Source organism: Anomaloglossus baeobatrachus, chromosome 3 (assembly GCF_048569485.1).
Source record: "Anomaloglossus baeobatrachus isolate aAnoBae1 chromosome 3, aAnoBae1.hap1, whole genome shotgun sequence".
Taxonomy (NCBI): domain Eukaryota; kingdom Metazoa; phylum Chordata; class Amphibia; order Anura; family Aromobatidae; genus Anomaloglossus; species Anomaloglossus baeobatrachus.
The window spans coordinates 486,159,718-486,182,293 of NC_134355.1; the positions used below are offsets into that span (position 1 = coordinate 486,159,718).

Consider the following 22,576-nt stretch of genomic DNA (forward strand, 5'->3'; position numbering starts at 1 on the left):
ATTCAATACAAAAAAGGAAATGCATATATTATATAGTCATTACAGAGTGATCTATTTCAAGTGTTTATTTCTGTTAATGTTGATTATTGTGGCTTACAGACAATGAAAACCCAAAAGTCATTATCTCAGAAAATTAGAATATTTACCACAAAACACCTGCAAAGGCTTCCTAAGCATTTTAAATGGTGCCTTAGGCTGGTTCAATAGGCTACACAATCATGGGGAAGACTGCTGATTTGACAGATGTCCAGAAGGCAGTCATTGACACACTCATGAAATTAGAATATTATATAAGACCAACTGAAAAAATTATTTTAAACTCAGAAATGTTGGCCTACTGAAAAGTCTGTACAGTAAATGCCTCAATACTTGGTCAAGGCTCCTTTTGCATGAATTACTGCATCGATACACCATGACATGGGGGGAGATCAGCCTGTGGCACTACTGAGGTGTTATGGAAGCCCAGGTTGCTTTGATAGCTGCCTTGAGCTCTTCTGCATTGTTGGGTCTGGTGTCTCATCTTCCTCTTGACAATACCCCATAGATTCTCTATTGGGTTTAGGTCAGGCGAATTTAATGGCCACTCAAGCACAGTGATACTGTTCTTATTAAACCAGGTATTGGTACTTTTGACAGTGTGGACAGCTGCCAAGTCCTGCTGGAAAATCAAATTTCCATCTCCAAAAACCAAAAAACTTGTCAGCAGAGGGAAGCATGAAGTGCTCTAAAATTTCCTGGTAGATGGCTGTCCTGACTTTGGTCTTGATAAAACACAGTGGACCTACACCAGCAGATGACATGGCTCCCCAAACCATCACTGATTGTGAAAACTTCCCTCTAGACATAAAGCAGCTTGGATTTTGGCCTCGCCACTCTTCCTTCAGACAGTGGGACTTTGAGTTCCAAATGAAATGTAAAATTTACTTCTGAATCTGAAAACAACACCTTGGACCACTGAGCAACAGTCCAGTTCTTTTTCTCCTTGACCCAGGTAAGACGCTTCTCGCGTTTTCTATTGGTCGTGAGTGGCTCACACAAGGAATACGACAGTTGTAGCCCATGTCCTGGATATGTGTGTGTGTGGTGGGTCTTGAAACACTGACTCCAGCAGCATTCCACTGGAATCTCCCCCAAATTTTTGAATGGCCTTTTCTTAACAATCCTATAAAGGTTGCGATTATCCCGGTTGCTTGTGCACCTTTCTCAACCACCCTTTTTCCTTCCCCTCAACTTTCCATTAACTCCTTATCGACCGTGGGCAGTAAAGTTGCATCTTAGCAGTCATGGTGTTAATCCCCACCGGCTGCTGCGGGCTGCCGTTGAGAATCTAAGCACATGTCAGCTGATTTGTACAGCTGACATGTGTGCCTTGCAGGTACGAGTGGAATCGCTATCCACCCATACCTGTGAACCCATTAAATTCCGCTGTCAATATGTGACCGCCATTTTAACAGCGATCGCAGTAAAGGTTTACTCACAGGCCACCACCGGAAGTCATGTGACGTGATTACGTGCCTCCGATGGTTGCCATGGTAGCACAGGGTCATATGATGACTCCTGTTGCTCACATGACTCAGGTACTGTAACAAGCAGCTGAGTACTGCAGGTTACAAGAGATGAGCATTTCTCCCGATCTGAGCGGTACTGCTCTGATCGGGAGAAAAGAATTGAGCGATCACACAGCTGATCCTTATAGCCCCTTAGGGGGACTAGTAAAATTAAAAAATGTAAAAAACAAAGTTTTGAAAAATTAAAAAAAATAAAATTTCAAATCACCCCTATTTCACTCCATTGAAAATGAAAGGGTTAAAATAAAAATAAATGTATACACACATTTGGTATCGCTGCGTTCAGTAATGCCCGATCTCTCAAAATATAAAATCAATTAATCTGATCAGTATACGGCATAGAGGCAAAAAAATTCCAAACGGCGCAAATTTTGCGCAAAATGCAATAACAGGCGATCTAAACAGCATCTCCTCAAAAATGGTACCATTAAAAACGTCAGCTCAAGACACAAAAAATAAGCCACCACTGAGCCATAGACCTGAAAAATGAGAACGGTATGAGTCATGGAAAATTGCACAAATCGTGCGCCACTTTTTTTTGGACAAACTTCTGATTTTTTTTAACCCCTTCAATAAAAGTAAATTTATACATGTTTTGTGTCTACGAACTCGCACCGTCCTGAAGCATCACAGCAGTATATCAGTTTTACCATATAGTGAATACAGAGAATAAAACATCTCAAACATAATCATGCAATTGCACTTTTTTTGCAATTTTTCTGCATTTTGAATTTTTTTGCCATTTTCCAGTACACTATATGGTAAAACTTATGGTTTCATTTAAAAGTACAACTTGTTTCGCAAAAATCAAGCCCTCACATGGAAAGATTTGACTGAAAAATAAAAAAGTTACGGCTCTCGGAAGAAGGGGCGCAAACCAACCCCCCCACCCCCCGAAAATGGAAAATTGGGCGGGGGGGAAGAGGTTAATATGCTTTGATACAGCACTCTGTAAACAGCCAGCTTCTTTAGCAATAACCTTGTGTGGCTTACCCTCCCTGTGGAGTGTGCAATGACTGCCTTCTGGACATCTGTCAAGTCAGAAGTATTTCCCATGATTGTGTAGCCTACTGTACCAGACTAAGGCACCATTTTAAATGCTTAGGAAGCCTTTGCAGGTGTTTTGTGGTAAAATTCTAATTTTCTGAGATAATACCTTTTGGGTTTTTATTAGCTGAAAGCCATAATCAACAACGTTAACAGAAATAAACACATGAAATAGATTACTCTGTGTAATGACTCTATATAATGTGTTTCCTTTTTTTTGTATTGAATTACTGAAATAAATTAACTTTTTGATGATATTCTAATTTATTGAGATGCACTTGTATATCTGACTACATTCTTTTATGCTTTTGTGTTATGTAACATAATTAGCCCAGCAAATTGTGCCATATTGTGGCATTTAACAGGACAGAGACCTGTCTGTTTGCTCTGATTAATCTAGGACACAGAGTGAGCAAGAGTGCGGCTGAAATAAGCCAGGTACATTGCTGACATTATAGGTTCAGCTGGCACAGCGCTGGTGTATTTTAGCCTGTAAGTATTTTTATCTCAGCATACAAGGTCGAGCTCAAATCAAACGCTGACACCCACAAAATTGCATTTGCAAATTGGCAGCCTATTATTTATTAGCGAACAGGCTAGGTAATATTTGAATAGTTAATAGTGGAAAGTGCCAACAGAATAGAAATAGAGCTCTGTATCTTTTATGTAAACTTATTGGAAGAGAATCTACAGCCCTCCTGGCATGTCTATTTTAGTTAATCATTGCATTTCTCATGCACTAAGAATTCAGAAGAAACTTTTATTGAAAGTTTTTGTGCCCCTCCATTGTAATTACTCTCAAAAAATTATGACTAACTTAACAACTGTGACAAGTTGGGAGTGTTAACAATGTCAGAGAGTAGGGTCCAAGGGATTGGTAAATTGCCAGTTTATTCATGCATAGATATAAAGCATGATCAGCGTCCCAGGGGTGGTTTCAATTTTTCTTTATTTCATCAACGTCAACGTTTCGTCCTATATATAGGCTTTATCAAGCATGTACAAAATACTCCCACAGCCCAGTTTAAATACACCATGTTTATAACAAAGCACCAATCCAGGGAATCCCCACCCCCTACATATACAACCAATCGCAGTGATACCTCCCAATGTATTTAAACTGGGTTGTGGGAGTATTTTGTACATGATTGATAAAGCATATATGTAGGGCGAAACGTTGCCTGATGGAATAAAGGAAAATTGAAAATACCCCTGGGACGCTGTCCATGCTTTTCATCTGTGAGATGGGAACAAAGAGGATCCCTTGGACTGAGACTTGCGTTCCCTATCCTTGGTAAAGGATTCCACCTGGTGCTGCAAACAGTCTGATTTGTGCTAGTTTATTCATACATGTCTCAGAAACATAATAATAATAATAATAATAATAATAAAAAATAACAGAATAATAGAGTTATAGGAAAGTTGCAGAGTTCATGGGAAATACAAGTATTTAATAAACATATTAGTTGGGAAGTCAACTGGTGTATGTTGGATGGATAATAAATTTAAAGGGCTGTTCTGGTAAAAATTAGTCAACACCTATGCAAAGGATTAGCATTAATCGACAAAACATGGAGTCCGCACTGACAGTAGGAAGTGGCCGTGGACATGCAATCAGCACTCCTTTCATTCTCTAAGAGACTGACGGGAAAAGCTGAGTGCACCTCACGGCGGGCCCATGGGAATAGAGAATAAAAGTGCCCTGGTCTGTCAATCAGTGCAGATCCCCATTGATCAATGTTTTCGTCAGACAATCCTTTTAAATTAAATTAGCTGTAAATGTAAAGTACTGTGTAACGGTTTGTCAGGCGAGGAAAAAATGCTGCTTTGAAAAATAGAACTGTTAAAGGCAATCTATCAGCAGGTTTTTGCTATGTAATCTGAGGACAGCATGCTGTAGGAGATAAAAAAACAAAAATCAACTATGCCTCTCTTATCAGACTCTATGCTGTTGTTTTATTAAACTAAAGGCTTAATCACTTGGTGATTATTATTGCTGTGACTAGGTGGCTTCTGCCATGTTGTCCAACATGCCTCCTGCTGTGATTGACACCCAACTGTCAATGTACAATCTCTACAGAGAGCCTGATGTGGGCAGGGACAGCTCTCAGCTCTGCTGCATTGATAAATCTAAAACTTCTGATTATATCAGAATGGCTACAATCAGTAAACTAAGTGATTGGATTTAGAGTCTCTTTGTCTACATCTTGCTGCTCTCAGATGAGGTAGCAAAAATCTGCTGACAGATTCCTTTTAGGCCACCTTCACACAGTGTAAAAACGCACGTGTTGCATGGTCCTTTTTGGACATCCGTATGGCAATGTGTGTGTCATCCATGTGATGTCTGTGTGTCCATGTGAAATGTTTGTGTGACATATGTGTGACTGGTACCGGAAAAAAAACTGCATTATACTGAAATGAATGTTGTTTTCATCTGTAATGTGCAAAGCCAGAAAAATGATAGATAAATGCTAAACAGATAGATAACAGAGAGATAGTTGGATAGACAGCTTGTACAGCTATTTAGTGTTAATAAATAATTTAAGAAATAAAAAAGAAGTGGGTTTCCCCTTTTTTCATATCCAGGACAGGTACAGCAGTAGCTGTTCGCTGCAACCCTTAGGTGTCTGCTGTCCCTTGGCTGGTTATGAAAAATAGAGGGGTTCCCAAGCTGATTTTTGTAATTATTTGAAAAAAATATGTAAAAAACAGAGTAGGGTCCCATCCATTTTTTCAATACCAGCCAAGGCACAACACACAACTAGGGGCTAATATTATTAGGGTGGGAAGGCCCACAGTTATTTGGCCCTTTCCAGCCTAAAAATAGCAATAGACATTTGTTAAATGCACCAAATCTGGCGCTGTACTCAGCTCTTCCTGTTGCCCTGGTGCGGTGGTAAACAGGGTCCCTGAGACAGATACAGATGAATATAGTGAGGTGGAGGTGTCAATTCTTGCAGCGTTTTTGCTGCAGATTTCACCCAATCTAATGAATGGGAAAAATCTGCACCGAAAAAGCATGTTTCTGCCCTGCATTTCTCCTGCCAAGAGATGCAGTAATGGTTCAAAGGTGCTAAATGTGTAAGGTTAAATATTTTCGTTAAGTGGGTAGTAACAGCTGGGGAGTGGGACTACTGTATAAGGTGAGAAGAAATAACTTCACTGTTGCACGTAGTAGGGCAGGAAGATATGAGGAGCCTCGTAACCTCTTCATCTGTAACAGGTTCAAGGATGGAGTATGAGCTTGGTGAAGTGCAGGAGACAAGAAGAGCCATAATGTTGGGGGGTTGGCAGACAATTTTCTGTCGGATATGATACATTTTTTGTCTCAAATAATTGGTTAGCATTATGGTTGGTTATAAGGGCCTGCACTTTATGATTTAGGAGGGAATGAAACGTGTCAAATAGTCATTTAAAATTGTTGTATAGTGAGGTGATAAGGGTGTTAAAGTAGGCTTGTGTGGAGATGTGAAGGCAGAGTTATATGTTTTAAGCATAAACTTATAATCAATGAAATCTTCAGCCAAAAATTGTTTTCAACAGACGTATGGCACTCCTGGAGCACCTCCATAAGTTGCTCTTTAAGTTGCTCGGTGTTGATGGAATGTAGCGAGGAGTTAGTAAGATCATGCACTAAGCAGAGTTGAAAAAAACAGGTCCAGGTGTATTCCAGTCTTTAGGCATCGGAGAGTTAATAAGCAATGAACGGCTGTGATAGAGGAGGTTAGAGATAGAAGATGATGGCAGATGGAGAGCATGTATCATCAATGGGGATGTTTAAATTCTACAAGATGAGAGTATGTCACAGGATAGAAATTGTGGAGGCCAGGTGGCAAAGTGATCCAGGCACTGTTGGGAGGGACCCGGAGGGCAATACACAAAAGAAGGAACTAAGGGAATAACCTGAAATGCACATTTTGATGAAAGAAGCAAACCCGCACATCCACTTTGTCTGTTCTTAGGTAGAGCTGAGCGGTTCCGTCAAGGCTCGGTTCGCTGGCATAAACTTAGCCTAGCTCCACAGGCTTGAGCTTGACCCGAACCCCGGATCAATGGCAATATATAACAAAGAGTGCACAGCTAGTCTGATTAAAATAGAAATCGCGGGTGCAATATCATGTATGAAAGGGACACAATCCAAAAAGGGAAGAAAAAGCTCATACACATAAGATATGCACACCAAATATTACAACTGAATTAGAAAATGATAATAATAATGCGTTTATTGATAAAAAAACACACAATTAAAAACATTTAAAAATGGATATAACCATGCAGGCAGCCCCGCAGCACATAGAAATGCAAAAACTACAATTCATTTAATGTGGCTACTCCCATGTAGTGATGGGCAGACAATTGAAAGTTAAGCATATAGCACATGTATACCCAAAGTATCCCTAAGGGTAGAAAACCAGTAATATTTACAATGACCAATACCATTACAGGGAAATATACAGTGCTGGTCCAACAACCAAATACAATATGTGAGGACAGTTTGACCAATAATATAACTATAATAAGCAGAAGACCAGTGCTATAGCCACATAACAGGTCAGATAGTAGGAAGGTCAATACTGATACCTAAAGGTTGGCTAAAGAGCACCTGGCTAGAAAGACTCAAAAATAGAGCCAGCAGAAGGTGAAGGAGCCGTCCATGTAGCTCAAAGATCAGAGGAGAGGTGCACCTCTCACCTGATGAAGCTGCGTAGCAGCAATACGTGTGGGGCTTTCTTCCGCCAGCCCCTTTCAGCTCTGCCACCCTGCAGCATTCAACCATGGCCCATCATTGATCTTTGAGCTACATGGACAAAAGAAAGATACAGCTGTAAAAACAAAATGCTATATTTGCTAAAAATGTGTCATCCACAGTGGAGTACGCAATACGTTATTGGATTACAGTGGCATAAAAAATGTAAAAATAGCAAGCATATAAAAATCCAGATACAGAGCTATAATATGTCAGAATTATAAAACAATTTATTAGTGTAAAATATAAAAAATAAATAAACAGCAACAACTTGGCATTATGAATTGAGCTTCTGATATTAAAACATCAAAACTAAATAACTGATTATAAAATTATGTCTATGAGTAAGGACTGAGGTGCAAAACGCGAAAGTAGGGGCCAAAGGCTCAAAGTATGCGTTTATTTTCATGTTGGATTTTAATGATTTAATAAAGGAATAATTTTATGAAGAACGGATGCCGGATCTATTTATCCATTTTTTTAATTATTTTTATACCAATGTAACTACTAGCCCAAGACCGTAACACTTCCTCTATTGTAGTCTGCACTATATTTTATGTATGTGATAGTATACAATTCTCCAATATTTCTGATTTGTCTAAAGATGTTGCATGCAAAGAGAACTGATCATAAAGATAACTAATAGAGTGCTATTGGCCTCTTTCGGAATTCTTTGGATGCTTCATCCATGATAAAACTGTCTTTTTCATACATCTATTACGTTAATCAATCAGACTTGAGTAACAGTGACAGAATAGTAACATATGCTACATTACAGGTGTTCCTTGTGGAGAGAGCTGGAAGAAGATCTCTTTACCTCATTGGTTTGGCAGGAATGTGCGTTTGTGCTGTGATCATGACGATTGCTTTAGCTTTGCTGGTAAGATCAATATGAGAAAATTAATTCATCATCTATTTCATAGCCGAAAATCAGCCAAATTGGCTAAAAAGGACCATCAGTAAAAATTTACACTTATAAGACCTCTTTCTGTCTTCTAGCACAGCAACTCTGGGATGAGCTATCTCTGCATGGTTGCCATCTTTTTGTTTGTAATATTCTTTGAAGTCGGACCTGGTCCTATTCCATGGTTCATTGTTGCTGAGCTCTTCAGCCAAGGTCCTAGACCTGCAGCTATGGCGGTATCTGGATTCTGCAACTGGACGTGCAACTTTATCATTGGAATGTGTTTCCAATACATCGCAGTGAGTATAAATCCAATATGTATTCTTCTATATCTAATACAAGGGGGTGGAACCTTTTTCTGTTGAAGGCCATTTGGATATCATTATTCAGGGGCTATAAAAAATTCTCAACTTAGATATTATCTTCCTATATTTGGCCAAATATTTAATTAACTCACCCTTAAAGTAATGGATGAAACTGCTTTGGTGAGCCATGTGATGTTAGGTGGTATGAATGAAGTGTATACTCGCAACTGCTTTTCCAGGTTTTCGTTGGTCACTCTGGAGCGCAGTCGACACTGCAATAAGTTTTGAAAAGAACTACTCACAGCAGTAAATTGTTTTGCATGCAAATTAATATTTTACTGTATGTCTCCTCAATGTGGAAATGCCTCATAGCTCGTGTAAGGTTTATAGAACTGCAGCAGTGGGAGGTCTGCTGTATACATCACATGTTAGATGCCAAGACTGCTGTATACACATTGCACTGGATAAATTGAGACTCTGCTGTATACATCACATAGGACACACTGACACACTACTGTATATATTCTGTCTCTTCCTAGAAGCTGTGAATCCCAACCGCTCTGATTATCAGTCCCTTAGATAACTGTATGATTGTACTCACACTTCAAAGCATCAACAGATAGTTTTAAACTCAGCCAGAAACGATGACTTGTAGGAAGACAAGGAGAAATGCTGTAGTTTTTTTTCTAGAATCTTGTATTACGTACAAAGTAAAGGCAGGTGAAAAGGAATAATCTGTACAGGGTTGTAGACATGTGTCTTCAGCAATGGTTCCTCTCTAGACTAAACTGAGGAAGAAAGGGAGGAGCATTCTATACAGAAGCCAACTAAGGGAGGAACATAGGGACACACTTCATACAGTCTAAAATTTACCTAGTAACAATAAGGAATTTCCTGATAGGAGGAAACATATGCAATGCAAGAAATATATACAACACGTTGTTCCCATTCATGGGACAAAACAGTATACACATAAGGTAGGATACACGGAGACTGCTGTATACATTATACAGGAGACATTTAGACTGCTGTATACATCACAAAGGCAGGTGTGAGACAGGAGAGCAAAGCATGTTAACTTTGCCTACAAAGACCATGCCGATGATGATACTAGCTAGCGACAGATGTAATGCAGCATTGTGCGCACTGTTGCAGCATTAAGTAATGAATGCTGCATGCATGTTCACGAGCTCTACAGAAAAATTGAAAAGGCCAGAAAAATTATGCTGGCAGGCCAAGAACTGCAAGTGATACAATGTATATCAATCATTTCCAGCTCAGTGAATATTGCATGAAATATATATATATACATATATATATATATATATATATATATATATATATATATATATATATCTACCTCCTCACCCCTATGTGGTGGTTATTGCTATTATCATTTGTCCTTCCTCATTATCGTGTCCTCTACCAGAGACCTGGGTTATTGAGGGCACTGCGCAGGATCCTAGTTGTTCCCAGCATTGAACTTTTCTGGACAGACAGCTCAGATGTTGCTCCTGGAATCTGTACCAGCCATTCCAACTTGGGGGTCACTGCTCCAAGTGCTCCCATCACCACTTGGGATCAAGGCAAGCGAACCTGGATCTGATATATATACAGTAGAGATATATATATATATATATATATATCTACTGTATATATATGCGTATATATATATATATATATATATATATATATATATATATATATATATACACAGTGCCTACAAGTAGTATTCAACCCCCTGCAGATTTAGCAGGTTTACACATTCGGAATTAACTTGGCATTGTGACATTTGGACTGTAGATCAGCCTGGAAGTGTGAAATGCACTGCAGCAAAAAAGAATGTTATTTCTTTTTTTTTTTTTTTTTTTTTTTTTTAAATTGTGAAAAGTCTATTCAGAGGGTCATTTATTATTCAACCCCTCAAACCACCAGAATTCTGTTTGGTTCCCCTAAACTATTAAGAAGTATTTCAGGCACAAAGAACAATGAGCTTCACATGTTTGGATTAATTATCTCTTTTTATAGCCTTTTCTGACTAATTAAGACCCTCCCCAAACTTGTGAACAGCACTCATACTTGGTCAACATGACTTGGTCAACATGGGAAAGACAAAGGAGCATTCCAAGGCCATCAGAGACAAGATCGTGGAGGGTCACAAGGCTGGCAAGGGGTACAAAACCCTTTCCAAGGAGTTGGGCCTACCTGTCTCCACTGTTGGGAGCATCATCCGGAAGTGGAAGGCTTATGGAACTACTGTTAGCCTTCCACGGCCTGGACAGCCTTTGAAAGTTTCCACCCGTGCCGAGGCCAGGCTTGTCCGAAGAGTCAAGGCTAACCCAAGGACAACAAGGAAGGAGCTCCGGGAAGATCTCATGGCAGTGGGGACATTGGTTTCAGTCAATACCATAAGTAGCGTACTCCACCGCAATGGTCTCCATTCCAGACGAGCCTGTAAGGTACCTTTACTTTCAAAGCGTCATGTCAAGGCTCGTCTACAGTTTGCTCATGATCACTTGGAGGACTCTGAGACAGACTGGTTCAAGGTTCTCTGGTCTTATGAGACCAAGATCGAGATCTTTGGTGCCACCCACACACGTGACGTTTGGAGACTGGATGGCACTGCATACGACCCCAAGAATACCATCCCTACAGTCAAGCATGGTGGTGGCAGCATCATGCTGTGGGGCTGTTTCTCAGCCAAGGGGCCTGGCCATCTGGTCTGCATCCATGGGAAGATGGATAGCACGGCCTACCTGGGGATTTTGGCCAAGAATCTCCGCTCCTCCATCAAGGATCTTAAGATGGGTCGTCATTTCATCTTCCAACAAGACAACGACCCAAAGCACACAGCCAAGAAAACCAAGGCCTCGTTCAAGAGGGAAAAAAATCAAGGTGTTGCAGTGGCCTAGTCAGTCTCCTGACCTTAACCCAATTGAAAACTTGTGGAAGGAGCTCAAGATTAAAGTCCACATGAGACACCCAAAGAACCTAGATAACTTGGAGAAGATCTGCATGGAGGAGTGGGCCAAGATAACTCCAGAGACCTGTGCCGGCCTGATCAGTTCTTATAAAAGACGATTATTAGCTGTAATTGCAAACAAGGGTTATTCCACAAAATATTAAACCTAGGGGTTGAATAATAATTGACCCACACTTTTATGTTGAAAATTTATTAAAATTTAACTGAGCAACATAACTTGTTGGTTTGTAAGATTTATGCATCTGTTAATAAATCCTGCTCTTGTTTGAAGTTTGCAGGCTCTAACTTATTTGCATCTTATCAAACCTACTAAATCTGCAGGGGGTTGAATACTACTTGTAGGCACTGTATATATATATATATATATATATATATGTGACGCCCTGGCTGGGCCAGGTAGTCACAAATAGGGCCCTGCATTACACCTGTCCCTCATAGGTAACATACAGCCAAACACATAAAAACCTAGTCACCCCCCTAAGAGCTTGATGGACACACCAGGGGGCGGAACCAGGCGGTTGGATGACGCCCACCGAGGAGTTCAGACAGCCTGAGGTGGGAAAGTAAACATAACAGTTTCAGAGTTCAAGAGGTGAGTGGGCTGGAGCTGTGTACAGCTCCAGCAGAGGAGAAAACCCAATTTGAGCAGGTGCCAGGATAGGATCCCTGGTACCTCTGGCTAGGAGGCAGACGGAGGCCTCTGTCTGCAGAAGCCGGGAAGACTGCTTGGTGGAACCGAGGTGGACCGGGACAGGGCTGTAGCCCGCCGGTACCGACCCGGGGAACTGACTCGGAAGCCGGAGCACAAAGGGGGTACTCAGACCCTGAACCTAGGTCCAGAAGCTACTGGGGGCTAGCTAATTAACTGATTGCGGCCAGGACTAGAGGTCCTGTCCCACCCAAAGTCCCTACTGAAGGCAACAGCCCAATGAGGGGGATAGAAAGCCACCGCCATGGCTCAGAGATACCACGGGCCAGCGTCTTCGGGCAAAGGGCTCCTCATGCAACCACAAGCTGGGACCGGACTCCTGAAGTTGCAAGCGCAGGTAGTCCACCATCAGAAACAGGTGCTGGAGAAAGACAGAGACCACCAGCCGGGTGCGGAACCAGACTGCAGCCGGCTGCGGGCACTGACCACCATCACCTTGGTTTACCAGAGACTCGTGTGTTTACTAATAGTGAGTACATCAGTGCCCTCCAGCCGCCCCTCTCCCTGCACCGCCAAACATCCCCCCAATGGGTCCCGGGGCCACCATCCCTGCCCACAGAGGGGTTAACAACTTGCTGCGCAACATCTCCCCCGGGTGTCCCGTAACTGCAGCGGTGGTGTCCATCTTCACCACAACCCGTGGGTGGCGTCACGACCTTAACACGGCTCTGGCCATACAACTACGTCCCCAAACCACAAACCCCCTTTTGATTGGAGTGACCGCAGGACCCCCAGGTCCGGAGACCCTCGAGCCACCCACTGAAGGTCCGGATCTGAGCCGCTCGGCTGCCGAGCACAGGGCGGTACATATATACTGTGTATATATTTATTATACATATATATAATGCTTAAAATTGTAATACTTTTTATAAAAAGAACCTGGTTTTAGCAACACAGTTAGGAAATGGACACATTACATTCTGTTTCGCACAATATTTTAATACTTGAAACATGGATGTAATCTTCTGGGGCTTATAATACTTTATATAGCATTATAATGCTTTTTACCAATAGGACAAGACCTGTGAAGTGATGGCCCAGGGGCACCTCTGGCTGGGTAGTCGTGGCACTGGTACTGAGGCAGACCCCTGGTTCCACCACTTCTTTAACTTCGGGGACTGACTTGATTGTGCAGTGTGTGACGTCTCTTTCACCGGCCGATGCACAAAGAGTCTTCAGGCAAAAGTTGAAATGCATAAAAACTGACATTTATTCACACAGAAAATAACACTCCGGTCAGCAGATTCCGGCAATATTGGTGGAGCTGGGGACAACCTGCCCAAACGCGCCCTCTGGTGGGGATATGCCCTAGATACTCTTCTTCTCCGGGCTCCCACTCTCCAGTCAAGCACGCACTGGACCCACACCAGCGGAATAGACCCTGAGGTTGCGTCCACCTCCTTTGCTCCGGTGTCCCCTGGTGTTCCGCTCACACACTCACACTTGCCGCTGCAGATGTTCACTGCCTGCTGTCCCGGATCCTTCTCCCTCTACACACACACAGCCCTTCCCTAGATATCCGGCCGACTCCTCCTCCCCGGTGGCAACAGCCGTCCCACCCAGCCACTAGGGGGTGCCCTAATACACAAGATCACATAATAAAACAACACATTTTTATTATTTACAATACCGGGTTTAACTGTACTAGTAGGGGGTAGGCCCACCCACTACATTCCTCCCCTCTTAAAATCCGAGCCTCCCGGCAAGGCTCTTAACTATAGACACATTAAAACATAAAACCTTTTAGGTCAGTCCACACCAACAGCGGCACCAGTTCAGCGGCGCTCCCGGTCTTTAGGGGCGCTTAGAGGCGCAGCAGCGCTCCCGGTCTCTAGGTAGCGCCCGGAGGCTCAACAGCGCTCCCGGTCTTACGATGGCGCCCGGAGACGCAACAGCGCTCCCGGTCTTAGATGGGCGCCCGGAGGCTCAACAGCGCTCCCGGTCTTAGTTGGCGGGCAACAGACCCGTAAAACTTTCAACAGAAACCTTCTGCCGGTCTGGGAACAACACCGGTCTTAAACATGTTGGCTGAAACGACTTACTCTGGAGGCCAGGCCCTCTTCCACTCCTCCGCTTGAGCCTGGATGTAGGCCCCCAGAGATTGTCCCGGCTGACGGCGGATCCGTCGGAAGGACAAGGGGGCAAAGGGTGGTTCTGCTGGCGTGGCTGCCTCGGCTCCTGGCGGGGGTGAAGGTGTCGCTACCCGGGGTGGCGGTGGCGCGTCCAAAACAATGACCGGTTGATTGGTCACATGCTTGGTCACATGCTGACTCACGGTTACCACTGGAGGAATCTTCTCCGGATCAACGGTCGGCCCAGACGATGTTTCCGGGGCAGCAGCCACGGTGCGCCGGGGGTGAGAGGGCTCGGACGGGACCGGTCTTGCATGGCTCCGGCGCCGCTCTTGTTGCTCCTCCCACTCCAGCTCCTCTTGCCACTGAGCCGCTTCCCGGGCGGTCGGCATCCGGTTCACGGCAACGGCAAATAGGCCGCGACTACCTGCGTCCGGCAGAAATTGAACCTTCTCGCCCGGCCAGAGTGTGTGGAGCCGTTTGGGCAGCCCCTCCACATCCAGGTGGACTCTATTATAAAAATAGTCGTCCCCGGTGCTGACCTCGCGGATGAAGCCGTACCCCTCCTTCTGATTGAATTTTACCACCACGCCGGTGGTAAACTGCAGGGCCAGCTCCTCTCCGCCCGGACCGGACAGCATCTCCCGGACAAGGGTTTCGGCCAGAAGACGTTCCTGGACAGGGTCGGGCTTCGGGGCCGGAGCTCTGGGGTGCGGTTCGGCAGACGGGACGATTACCGGGTCCCAGATGAAGCCCCGGTGGTCCTTCTCCAGACGCTCGGCAAACACTTCAGCCGGCTCCGACAAGGGAGCAGATGGTGTGGCGGCGGCGCCAAGCTGTGGGGTCTCCCAAGGGAAGGCTGTAGCCCCCGAACGGCTTCCTGGTGGCGTAGCATACGTCGCCCTCACTTCGGTGATGGTACTTCCGGTCTGTGCGTCCCAGGTAGTTTTCCAAGACACCTTATCGGGGCGCGTAGAACCTCCCGGTCCCACTGGAAGATCCACCAATGCTGCCTCACTGGCAGGGGCAAACCTGGGTCGGCCCCGGCCTAAGCTGATCAAAGCCATGGTTGTAGCCAGTTCTTCCGGTTGCCCAAAAGCTTCCATCTCGGATCGCTGTGCTGTAACTAGCGGTGGCGTCAAAGTGAAGACTGAGGATAAAGAAGGCGGGCCTCTGCTTCCCGCTCTTAAACAGTATCCTCCCCCAGCTTCACGCAACATCTTGACTCCTCCGCGGCGGTACTTCTTTCTCTTCAGTACACCGCCCACTCTACATGTTCCTCGGCGTGCCCTGGGACTGGCGCCTCCCCTCTTTGGGCGGAGTACTCTGTACCTCTTCCTCGGCACCGGCCAGCCCCAGGCTCTTCTTTTGGCGCCAATTTTTCGCGCCTTTTCTTCTTCTTGGGCCCGGTCCAACGCTACGGGCACTGTGTTCTCTTCCCACCAGGGGGCTGGGAATTTTCTTCCATAGTCAGGATCCTGTGCCTCAGGCACTACCTGATCTTCAGCTTCCTGGGTCCCCGGCAGGGAACTCGCATCCTGCCGACTACGCCACATGAAGTGATGGCCCAGGGGCACCTCTGGCTGGGTAGTCGTGGCACTGGTACTGAGGCAGACCCCTGGTTCCACCACTTCTTTAACTTCGGGGACTGACTTGATTGTGCAGTGTGTGACGTCTCTTTCACCGGCCGATGCACAAAGAGTCTTCAGGCAAAAGTTGAAATGCATAAAAACTGACATTTATTCACACAGAAAATAACACTCCGGTCAGCAGATTCCGGCAATATTGGTGGAGCTGGGGACAACCTGCCCAAACGCGCCCTCTGGTGGGGATATGCCCTAGATACTCTTCTTCTCCGGGCTCCCACTCTCCGGTCAAGCACGCACTGGACCCACACCAGCGGAATAGACCCTGAGGTTGCGTCCACCTCCTTTGCTCCGGTGTCCCCTGGTGTTCCGCTCACACACTCACACTTGCCGCTGCAGATGTTCACTGCCTGCTGTCCCGGATCCTTCTCCCTCTACACACACACAGCCCTTCCCTAGATATCCGGCCGACTCCTCCTCCCCGGTGGCAACAGCCGTCCCACCCAGCCACTAGGGGGTGCCCTAATACACAAGATCACATAATAAAACAACACATTTTTATTATTTACAATACCGGGTTTAACTGTACTAGTAGGGGGTAGGCCCACCCACTACACCTGTTACTTAGCTTTATAATGTAATTATATAGTATGATATTATATTTTTTGTTTATATTGGTCTGCATAACATAATACATAGGGCTCATACAAGTGCATAAAATGTAATTTAAGGTTCTCTGTGCTTTAACTTTCAGGAAGCGTGTGGGCCTTACGTGTTCATCATATTTGCAGTTCTCCTGTTCGGTTTCACTATATTCACATACTTTAAAGTTCCAGAAACTAAAGGAAAGTCTTTTGAGGAAATATCTGCGGAGTTCCGCAAAAAGAGTCTCAAGGGTCACAAAGCTACAGAGATGGAGTACCTGGGATCAAGCACAGACGCTTAACCTCTTTTGTGTCTGGACAGTTGTTTTTATATTTCTACAAAATATTTTATGAGAAACAGGGTAAAAACAGAGCTTTTTGTTTTTATGGATCCTTATTTTTATAACGCTAAACATAAACAGTATGTGTTTTGTATGTATGTGAGGAAATTAGCAAAAATGCATAGAGAACCCATTATCCATATCTGCAACAATACGCTCAGGTATTTCTTTTTTACAGACGGAAAATTATACTTCAACTGTACTACAATCCTCATCATCGGCAGAACTGGCACTGAAACGTTACTGTTCTCATTCCATGTTTTATGCTTTTGCAATATATCTTGGATTACTGCAAGACTGAATGTGAAGTTAGATGAAGTATGAACAATAGTCAAGTCCAGAATGATAGAACCACAGGACGGTCTACTTCCCAGAATGCTCAGGGTGGGGTGATTGTTACTGGAAAGGTTCAGTATATTTTTGCATATTTTACAACATCACACAACACAATATAGCCATCAGACTAATGCGGTCGTCACACGAGACGATCTGTCGTGCTATATGTCGTTGGGGTCACGGTTTTCGTGACGCATATCCGGCATTGTTTGCGACGTCGTCCCGTGTGACACCTACAAGCGTCTGTAAACGATCGCAAATCGGTTACGAATTGCGAATCGTTTACACGTCGGTCATTTTTAAAAAATCGTTTATTCTACTTTGCGCTGGTTGTTCATCGTACCAGGGGTAGCACACATCGCGGCAATGCGGAAGGAAGGAGGTGGGCGGGATGTTTACGTCCCGCTCATCTCCGACCCTCCGCTTCTATTGGCCAGCCGCTGTGTGACGTCGCTGTGACACCGAACGTCCCACCCCCTTCAGGAAGAGGATGTTCGCCTTCCACAGCGAGGTCGTCTGGTAGGTAAGTGCGTGTGACAGGGGGTTAACGACTTTGTGCGCCATGGGCAACTAATTGCCCGTGACGCACAAACGACAGGGGCGGGTACGATCGCTCGTGCGATCGCATGATAGATTGTACCGTGTGACGCCCGCATAAGGCTAATGCATTTTGCACTTGAGCTGTACATATAAACCTATAAGTATTATCAGGCATACGCTGACTATGAGGTATAGTGTTTCTAAGTATGAAACATACAGTCAACAAAATGGGCACATTATCCAATACTAAAAGTCACTTTGTACATTGGATGTCAGCAAAAACACCCTTCATAAGGCCCATCCAGAAATAGTAAACATTTTGCAATACCCTATTGAGAAATATGTGCAGGGCATTGCAGGACCTTAGGTATACATGGTTATGACCACGCATATAATGACAGTTAGGTAGTTGCTAGTGGTCGTAACTATACGATCCTAAGGTCTTGCAATGCCCTGTATATGAGGCAAGCGACATAGTGAATAAGAACGTTTCTATTTGGAGGTATTTGTTAATATTATTATTTTTGCATCTACTACATATTGGGATAGTATCTAGGAGATAGGAATACCCCTTTAAATCCAAACTTCCCAATCCTTTTCTCCAGTCATGAGGCCCACAAGCGCTTTTCTAATGAGTATGGGGGACTTTAGACCAAAGCAGTTCAGCATCAATGTAACAATATCTAAAAATTCAGTTTAGGCCACGTGCGCATGGTGAGTATTTTGGTAAGTTTTTTTACCTCAGTATTTGTAAGTCAAAACCAGGAGTGGAACAATTAGTGTATGTGCCAATGATCAGGACTCACTGCATCCTGGATGCAGTGGGTCCTGACCTGCGGGGCCGCGCATCTCCTCCGCAGGAGAACGCAGGAGACTGCAGCTGCTTGTACCCACGATCAGGGTTCGGTGTGCTGCGGTCTCTTGCTTGTGTTCTCCCCACGGAGGACGCATGCGAATCCACTGCAAACAATTGATATTCTTCGGTCTGGAAAGACGCACCGCAGATCAGTGTTTGCTGGGGAAAAAACAAGCACAGTGGGCTTGGGATTTCTAGAAATCCCCTCCACTGTGCTTGCACTGTACAACGCAGCATTTTGGACGCAGCTGAAGCACGCTGCGTCCAAAACGCAGCAAACACTGATAGTGAGCACGCTCCCTTAGCGCTAAGACACACGGTGAGTAAAACGGCCTGAGTGGAATGTGATAAAAAAAAAATCATATTCCACTCAGACCCATGTTACTCTATGGGGCCGTTCCCATCTGCGATTATTTTCTCAGCCGTAATCGGACCAAGTAAACAATCGCAGCATGCTACCGGTGGAATCCAATCCGTATTCACACGCACCCATACAAGTTTATGGGTGTGAGTGATACATCAGATTGCACTCGGATGCACAGTGTGCAGTGCGATAATCGCATCAGCTGATAATGGAAGATATGGGGAGATTAATCCCTCCCTCTCCTCTGCAGCTGTCACAGGATCGCAGGTTCGGATCACAGTGGCATGACACTTGGCTTACGCTCGCAGAACAGTGGGAGCCAAGGGTAATTAGCATAACACATCCAATGCACTCGCATTGGATGTCATACACTCGTGTGGCCCTAGCCTTAGAGACGTGCACCACTTCTGTATTTTTCACCCACTCCTGTTTTTAGCTTACAAATACTGAGGTAAAAAACTCACCAAACACTCAATGTGTGCTCGATGCCTAAATATAGTTAAAAGCAGCACTCATAGGGCTGGGTATACAGACACATCGTGGTCCTAGTCCAGACCAAAAATGAATGTTATTCTCCTTCGGAATGTGAAATTTAGCCCAAATATTTTACAGCTGTCAATTTTAACTCCGATAATATACAATACACTTTGTGAGGCAGATAATTGCATATTACTGTGGCAGTGTGGTCAGTTATGTCTCCAAAAGAATATTTCTTCATGTACATTAAAGGGAACCGGTCAGGTGCAATATGCACCCAGAACCACGAGCAGTTCTGGGTACATATTGCTAATCCCTGCTTAACCATCCCTGTATCTAGTAGCATAGATAACATGATCTTTATAAAAAGTATTTCAAAAGATACTTTGTGATATGCTAATGAGCGAGGGGACTACTCCCAAGGGCGTTAGTTCCTGCCCTCATTCATCTCTCTTAGCATGGTAGCATGCCCACAGGGGTGTGCTAGCATGCTATTCAATGCCGACTGACGTCATTGACAGTGACGTACGTACCTGTGTCCGTTGCACCACCTTAGAACTCTAGGCATAGGGTCAGTGCACATTATCAGAAGTCCCCGACACTTCTGGTCTGGCGCACTACACCAGTTTGAAGCCAGGATGCGTACACCCGGCTTCATAGTGCCCATGAAGGAAGTATGGGGATCATGCGCACTGAGCTAAAATCCAGCGTCGGGTGCGGTGGTAGCAGAGCTGAGCACAACCATGTCTCTGATGCTGCGCATTCATTAGGATGTTAGGACGCCTACATGGGCGTGCTTACATGCTAAGGGGGCCGACTAGCCAAGGGAACGAATAACCTTGTGACTAGTTCATATAATGAAGGATGTTTAGAAATATTGTTTCTAAAAAATTCTTTATCTATGCTACTAGATGCTAGGACAGCTAGGTAAGGATTAGAAATATGCACCCAGAACTGCTTGTGGTTCTGGGTGCGTATTGCACCTGACAGGTTTCCTTTAAATACAAAGTCCCGATTCATTTGTGCCTTTTTTGTCTAGTTATTGGTGTTTTTGACCTATTTCTATCTACCTTCATTTTTTTATCTTGTACCTATGTTATTGTCTATTTTATTGGTGTTCACATGTTTATTATGTTAGTAATTCTGAGCAGGGTTTGGGGTTCCAGATGTCGACTGATTCAACAATTATGACTTTAAAAAAAAGAAACCAAAAAAAGTTCAAATTTGTGCGCAAATTTACTCCAGTCGTCTTTGGAATGATTTTTTAAGTATGCCTGAATTTATTGCGCACATTTTGTGACACTTTAACGACGTTTGATCTAAAAATATGCAAAAAAAAAGGACAAAAATAAAGACCATTTTGGATTTTGTGTAAAAATCATGAACCACAGGCACCATTTTGCACAATTTGGTGCTAATAAGTAAATGAACACCACAAGGTAAAAAAAGAGAGGCAACTTAAAAAAAGCATAAACTATATAAATCGGGCCCAAAGTGTTTGTGCTGTTGTAGATAAATTCAGCCCATGTACTCTAGCGCTTTTTTTTACGAATAACATTGAATACATCTGATAAACAGGTGATTAACTAGAATATACTAAAAAATATAAAAAAAAAATTATCAAATTGTATTTTCTCTCCATATCCTCCCTATATTGCAGAGATTATGCCCCACTAAATTTATATTCTGTTGAAATAGATTCAACATTTCTGAGAAAAAAATGTATCTTTCCAATTGAAAATGTAACAATTGGCTAAAAAACCTAGACTCAACGCTGATCACATCGCGTGTGAAGACCACGGACTGATCATTCACCATATTGTTTACAGCTCTACTTGTCTGTTACATCATTTTCATTTAGTTTGATGATTCAAAATTTATTCTCCGCATTTTATCAAATCTGCTCTGGTTATTTGTACGTCTGAGCTGTCACTTATCATGGAATAGAAATCCCTGAACTAAAAAAATGTTCCCATTAGCACAGCCTATGTCTCATTTTGATTATTTAAAGGGAATCTGGTACCAGGTTTCTGCTATTTCATCTGCGATCAGCATGATGACCCTGATTCCGGTGATGTGTCACTTACTGAAATGCTTGATGTCATTTTAATAAAATCAGTGTTTTATGTGCTGCAGAACTAGCAGACATCTGAATGCTGAGCTCTGTATAACTCACCCACACCACTGATTGTTAGCTTTCTGTGTACACTGCACATGGGCAGAGAGCTGCCAATAAGTGGTGGGGGCTGGGTTATACAGAGCTCATGAATATGCTGGACTACATGGCAGCAGGTTTACTAGTCCTCTAATGATAATCTCCTGCCAATAAAATGGTGATTTTATCAAAACTACACTTAGCAGCCCAGTAAGTGACACATCGCTGGAATCAGGATCTCCATGTCTACATTAAGCTGCTGTCAGATTAGATGTGGAAACCTGGTAAGAGAATCCCTTTAAGTCAGCTGCCTAAGTATAAGAGAATGTATGCATCATATACTATTGTAAATTAACACTAAAGTTTTTATGCCTTTGTATATAATGTTTCTATACAATCTTGTATTATCCTATGTACATCTTAATCATAGTTTAATCAATTTTCTCCAATTTTATATACCTTAGTTTATGAGAATTTACAATAGCCACAGTTGCAATAATGAAACACATGATCAATTATATGTATTATCGTGATAAATGTTACCATCCTGGCATCTGAGAAATGTTATTTTAATTCTGATGCTTTTACTATTTCTCCTTACAATTTAAAATAAATGTCAATTTGACCCGTAATGCAACTTAAGTTGTTTTTTCTTCCCATTCTCACAAGAGCCATAACGTTTTTATTTTTCTATCCACATAGACATACGAGGTCTTGTTTATTGCGGGCTGAGTTGTACTTTTGAATGACACCATTCATTTTACTATACAGTGTACTGGAAAATGGGAAAAAAATTCTAAATTGGGAGAAATTGTGGAAAAACACCCACAATTGTGACATTTTTGGGGGGAATTGTTTGTATAGTGTACATTTCGTACTAAAAATTACTTTGCAATACGTTTCTTCTCATCAGTACAATTACGAGGACACCAAACACGTCCA

At 43.4% G+C, this 22,576-nt stretch overlaps 1 protein-coding gene across 1 annotated transcript in view; it reads left to right on the top strand.

Annotated features, from left to right (window-relative positions):
• The window catches only part of SLC2A2 (solute carrier family 2 member 2), a 127,930-nt gene extending 105,664 nt beyond the window's left edge, over positions 1 to 22,266 (top strand). The window contains exons 9-11 of the mRNA XM_075340627.1: positions 8,141 to 8,242; positions 8,362 to 8,565; positions 16,676 to 22,266. Coding sequence (XP_075196742.1) covers positions 8,141 to 8,242; positions 8,362 to 8,565; positions 16,676 to 16,867 — 498 coding nt within the window. The 3' untranslated portion in view covers positions 16,868 to 22,266. The remainder of the gene's footprint in view (positions 1 to 8,140; positions 8,243 to 8,361; positions 8,566 to 16,675) is intronic.
• Positions 22,267 to 22,576: the final 310 nt, after the last annotated feature.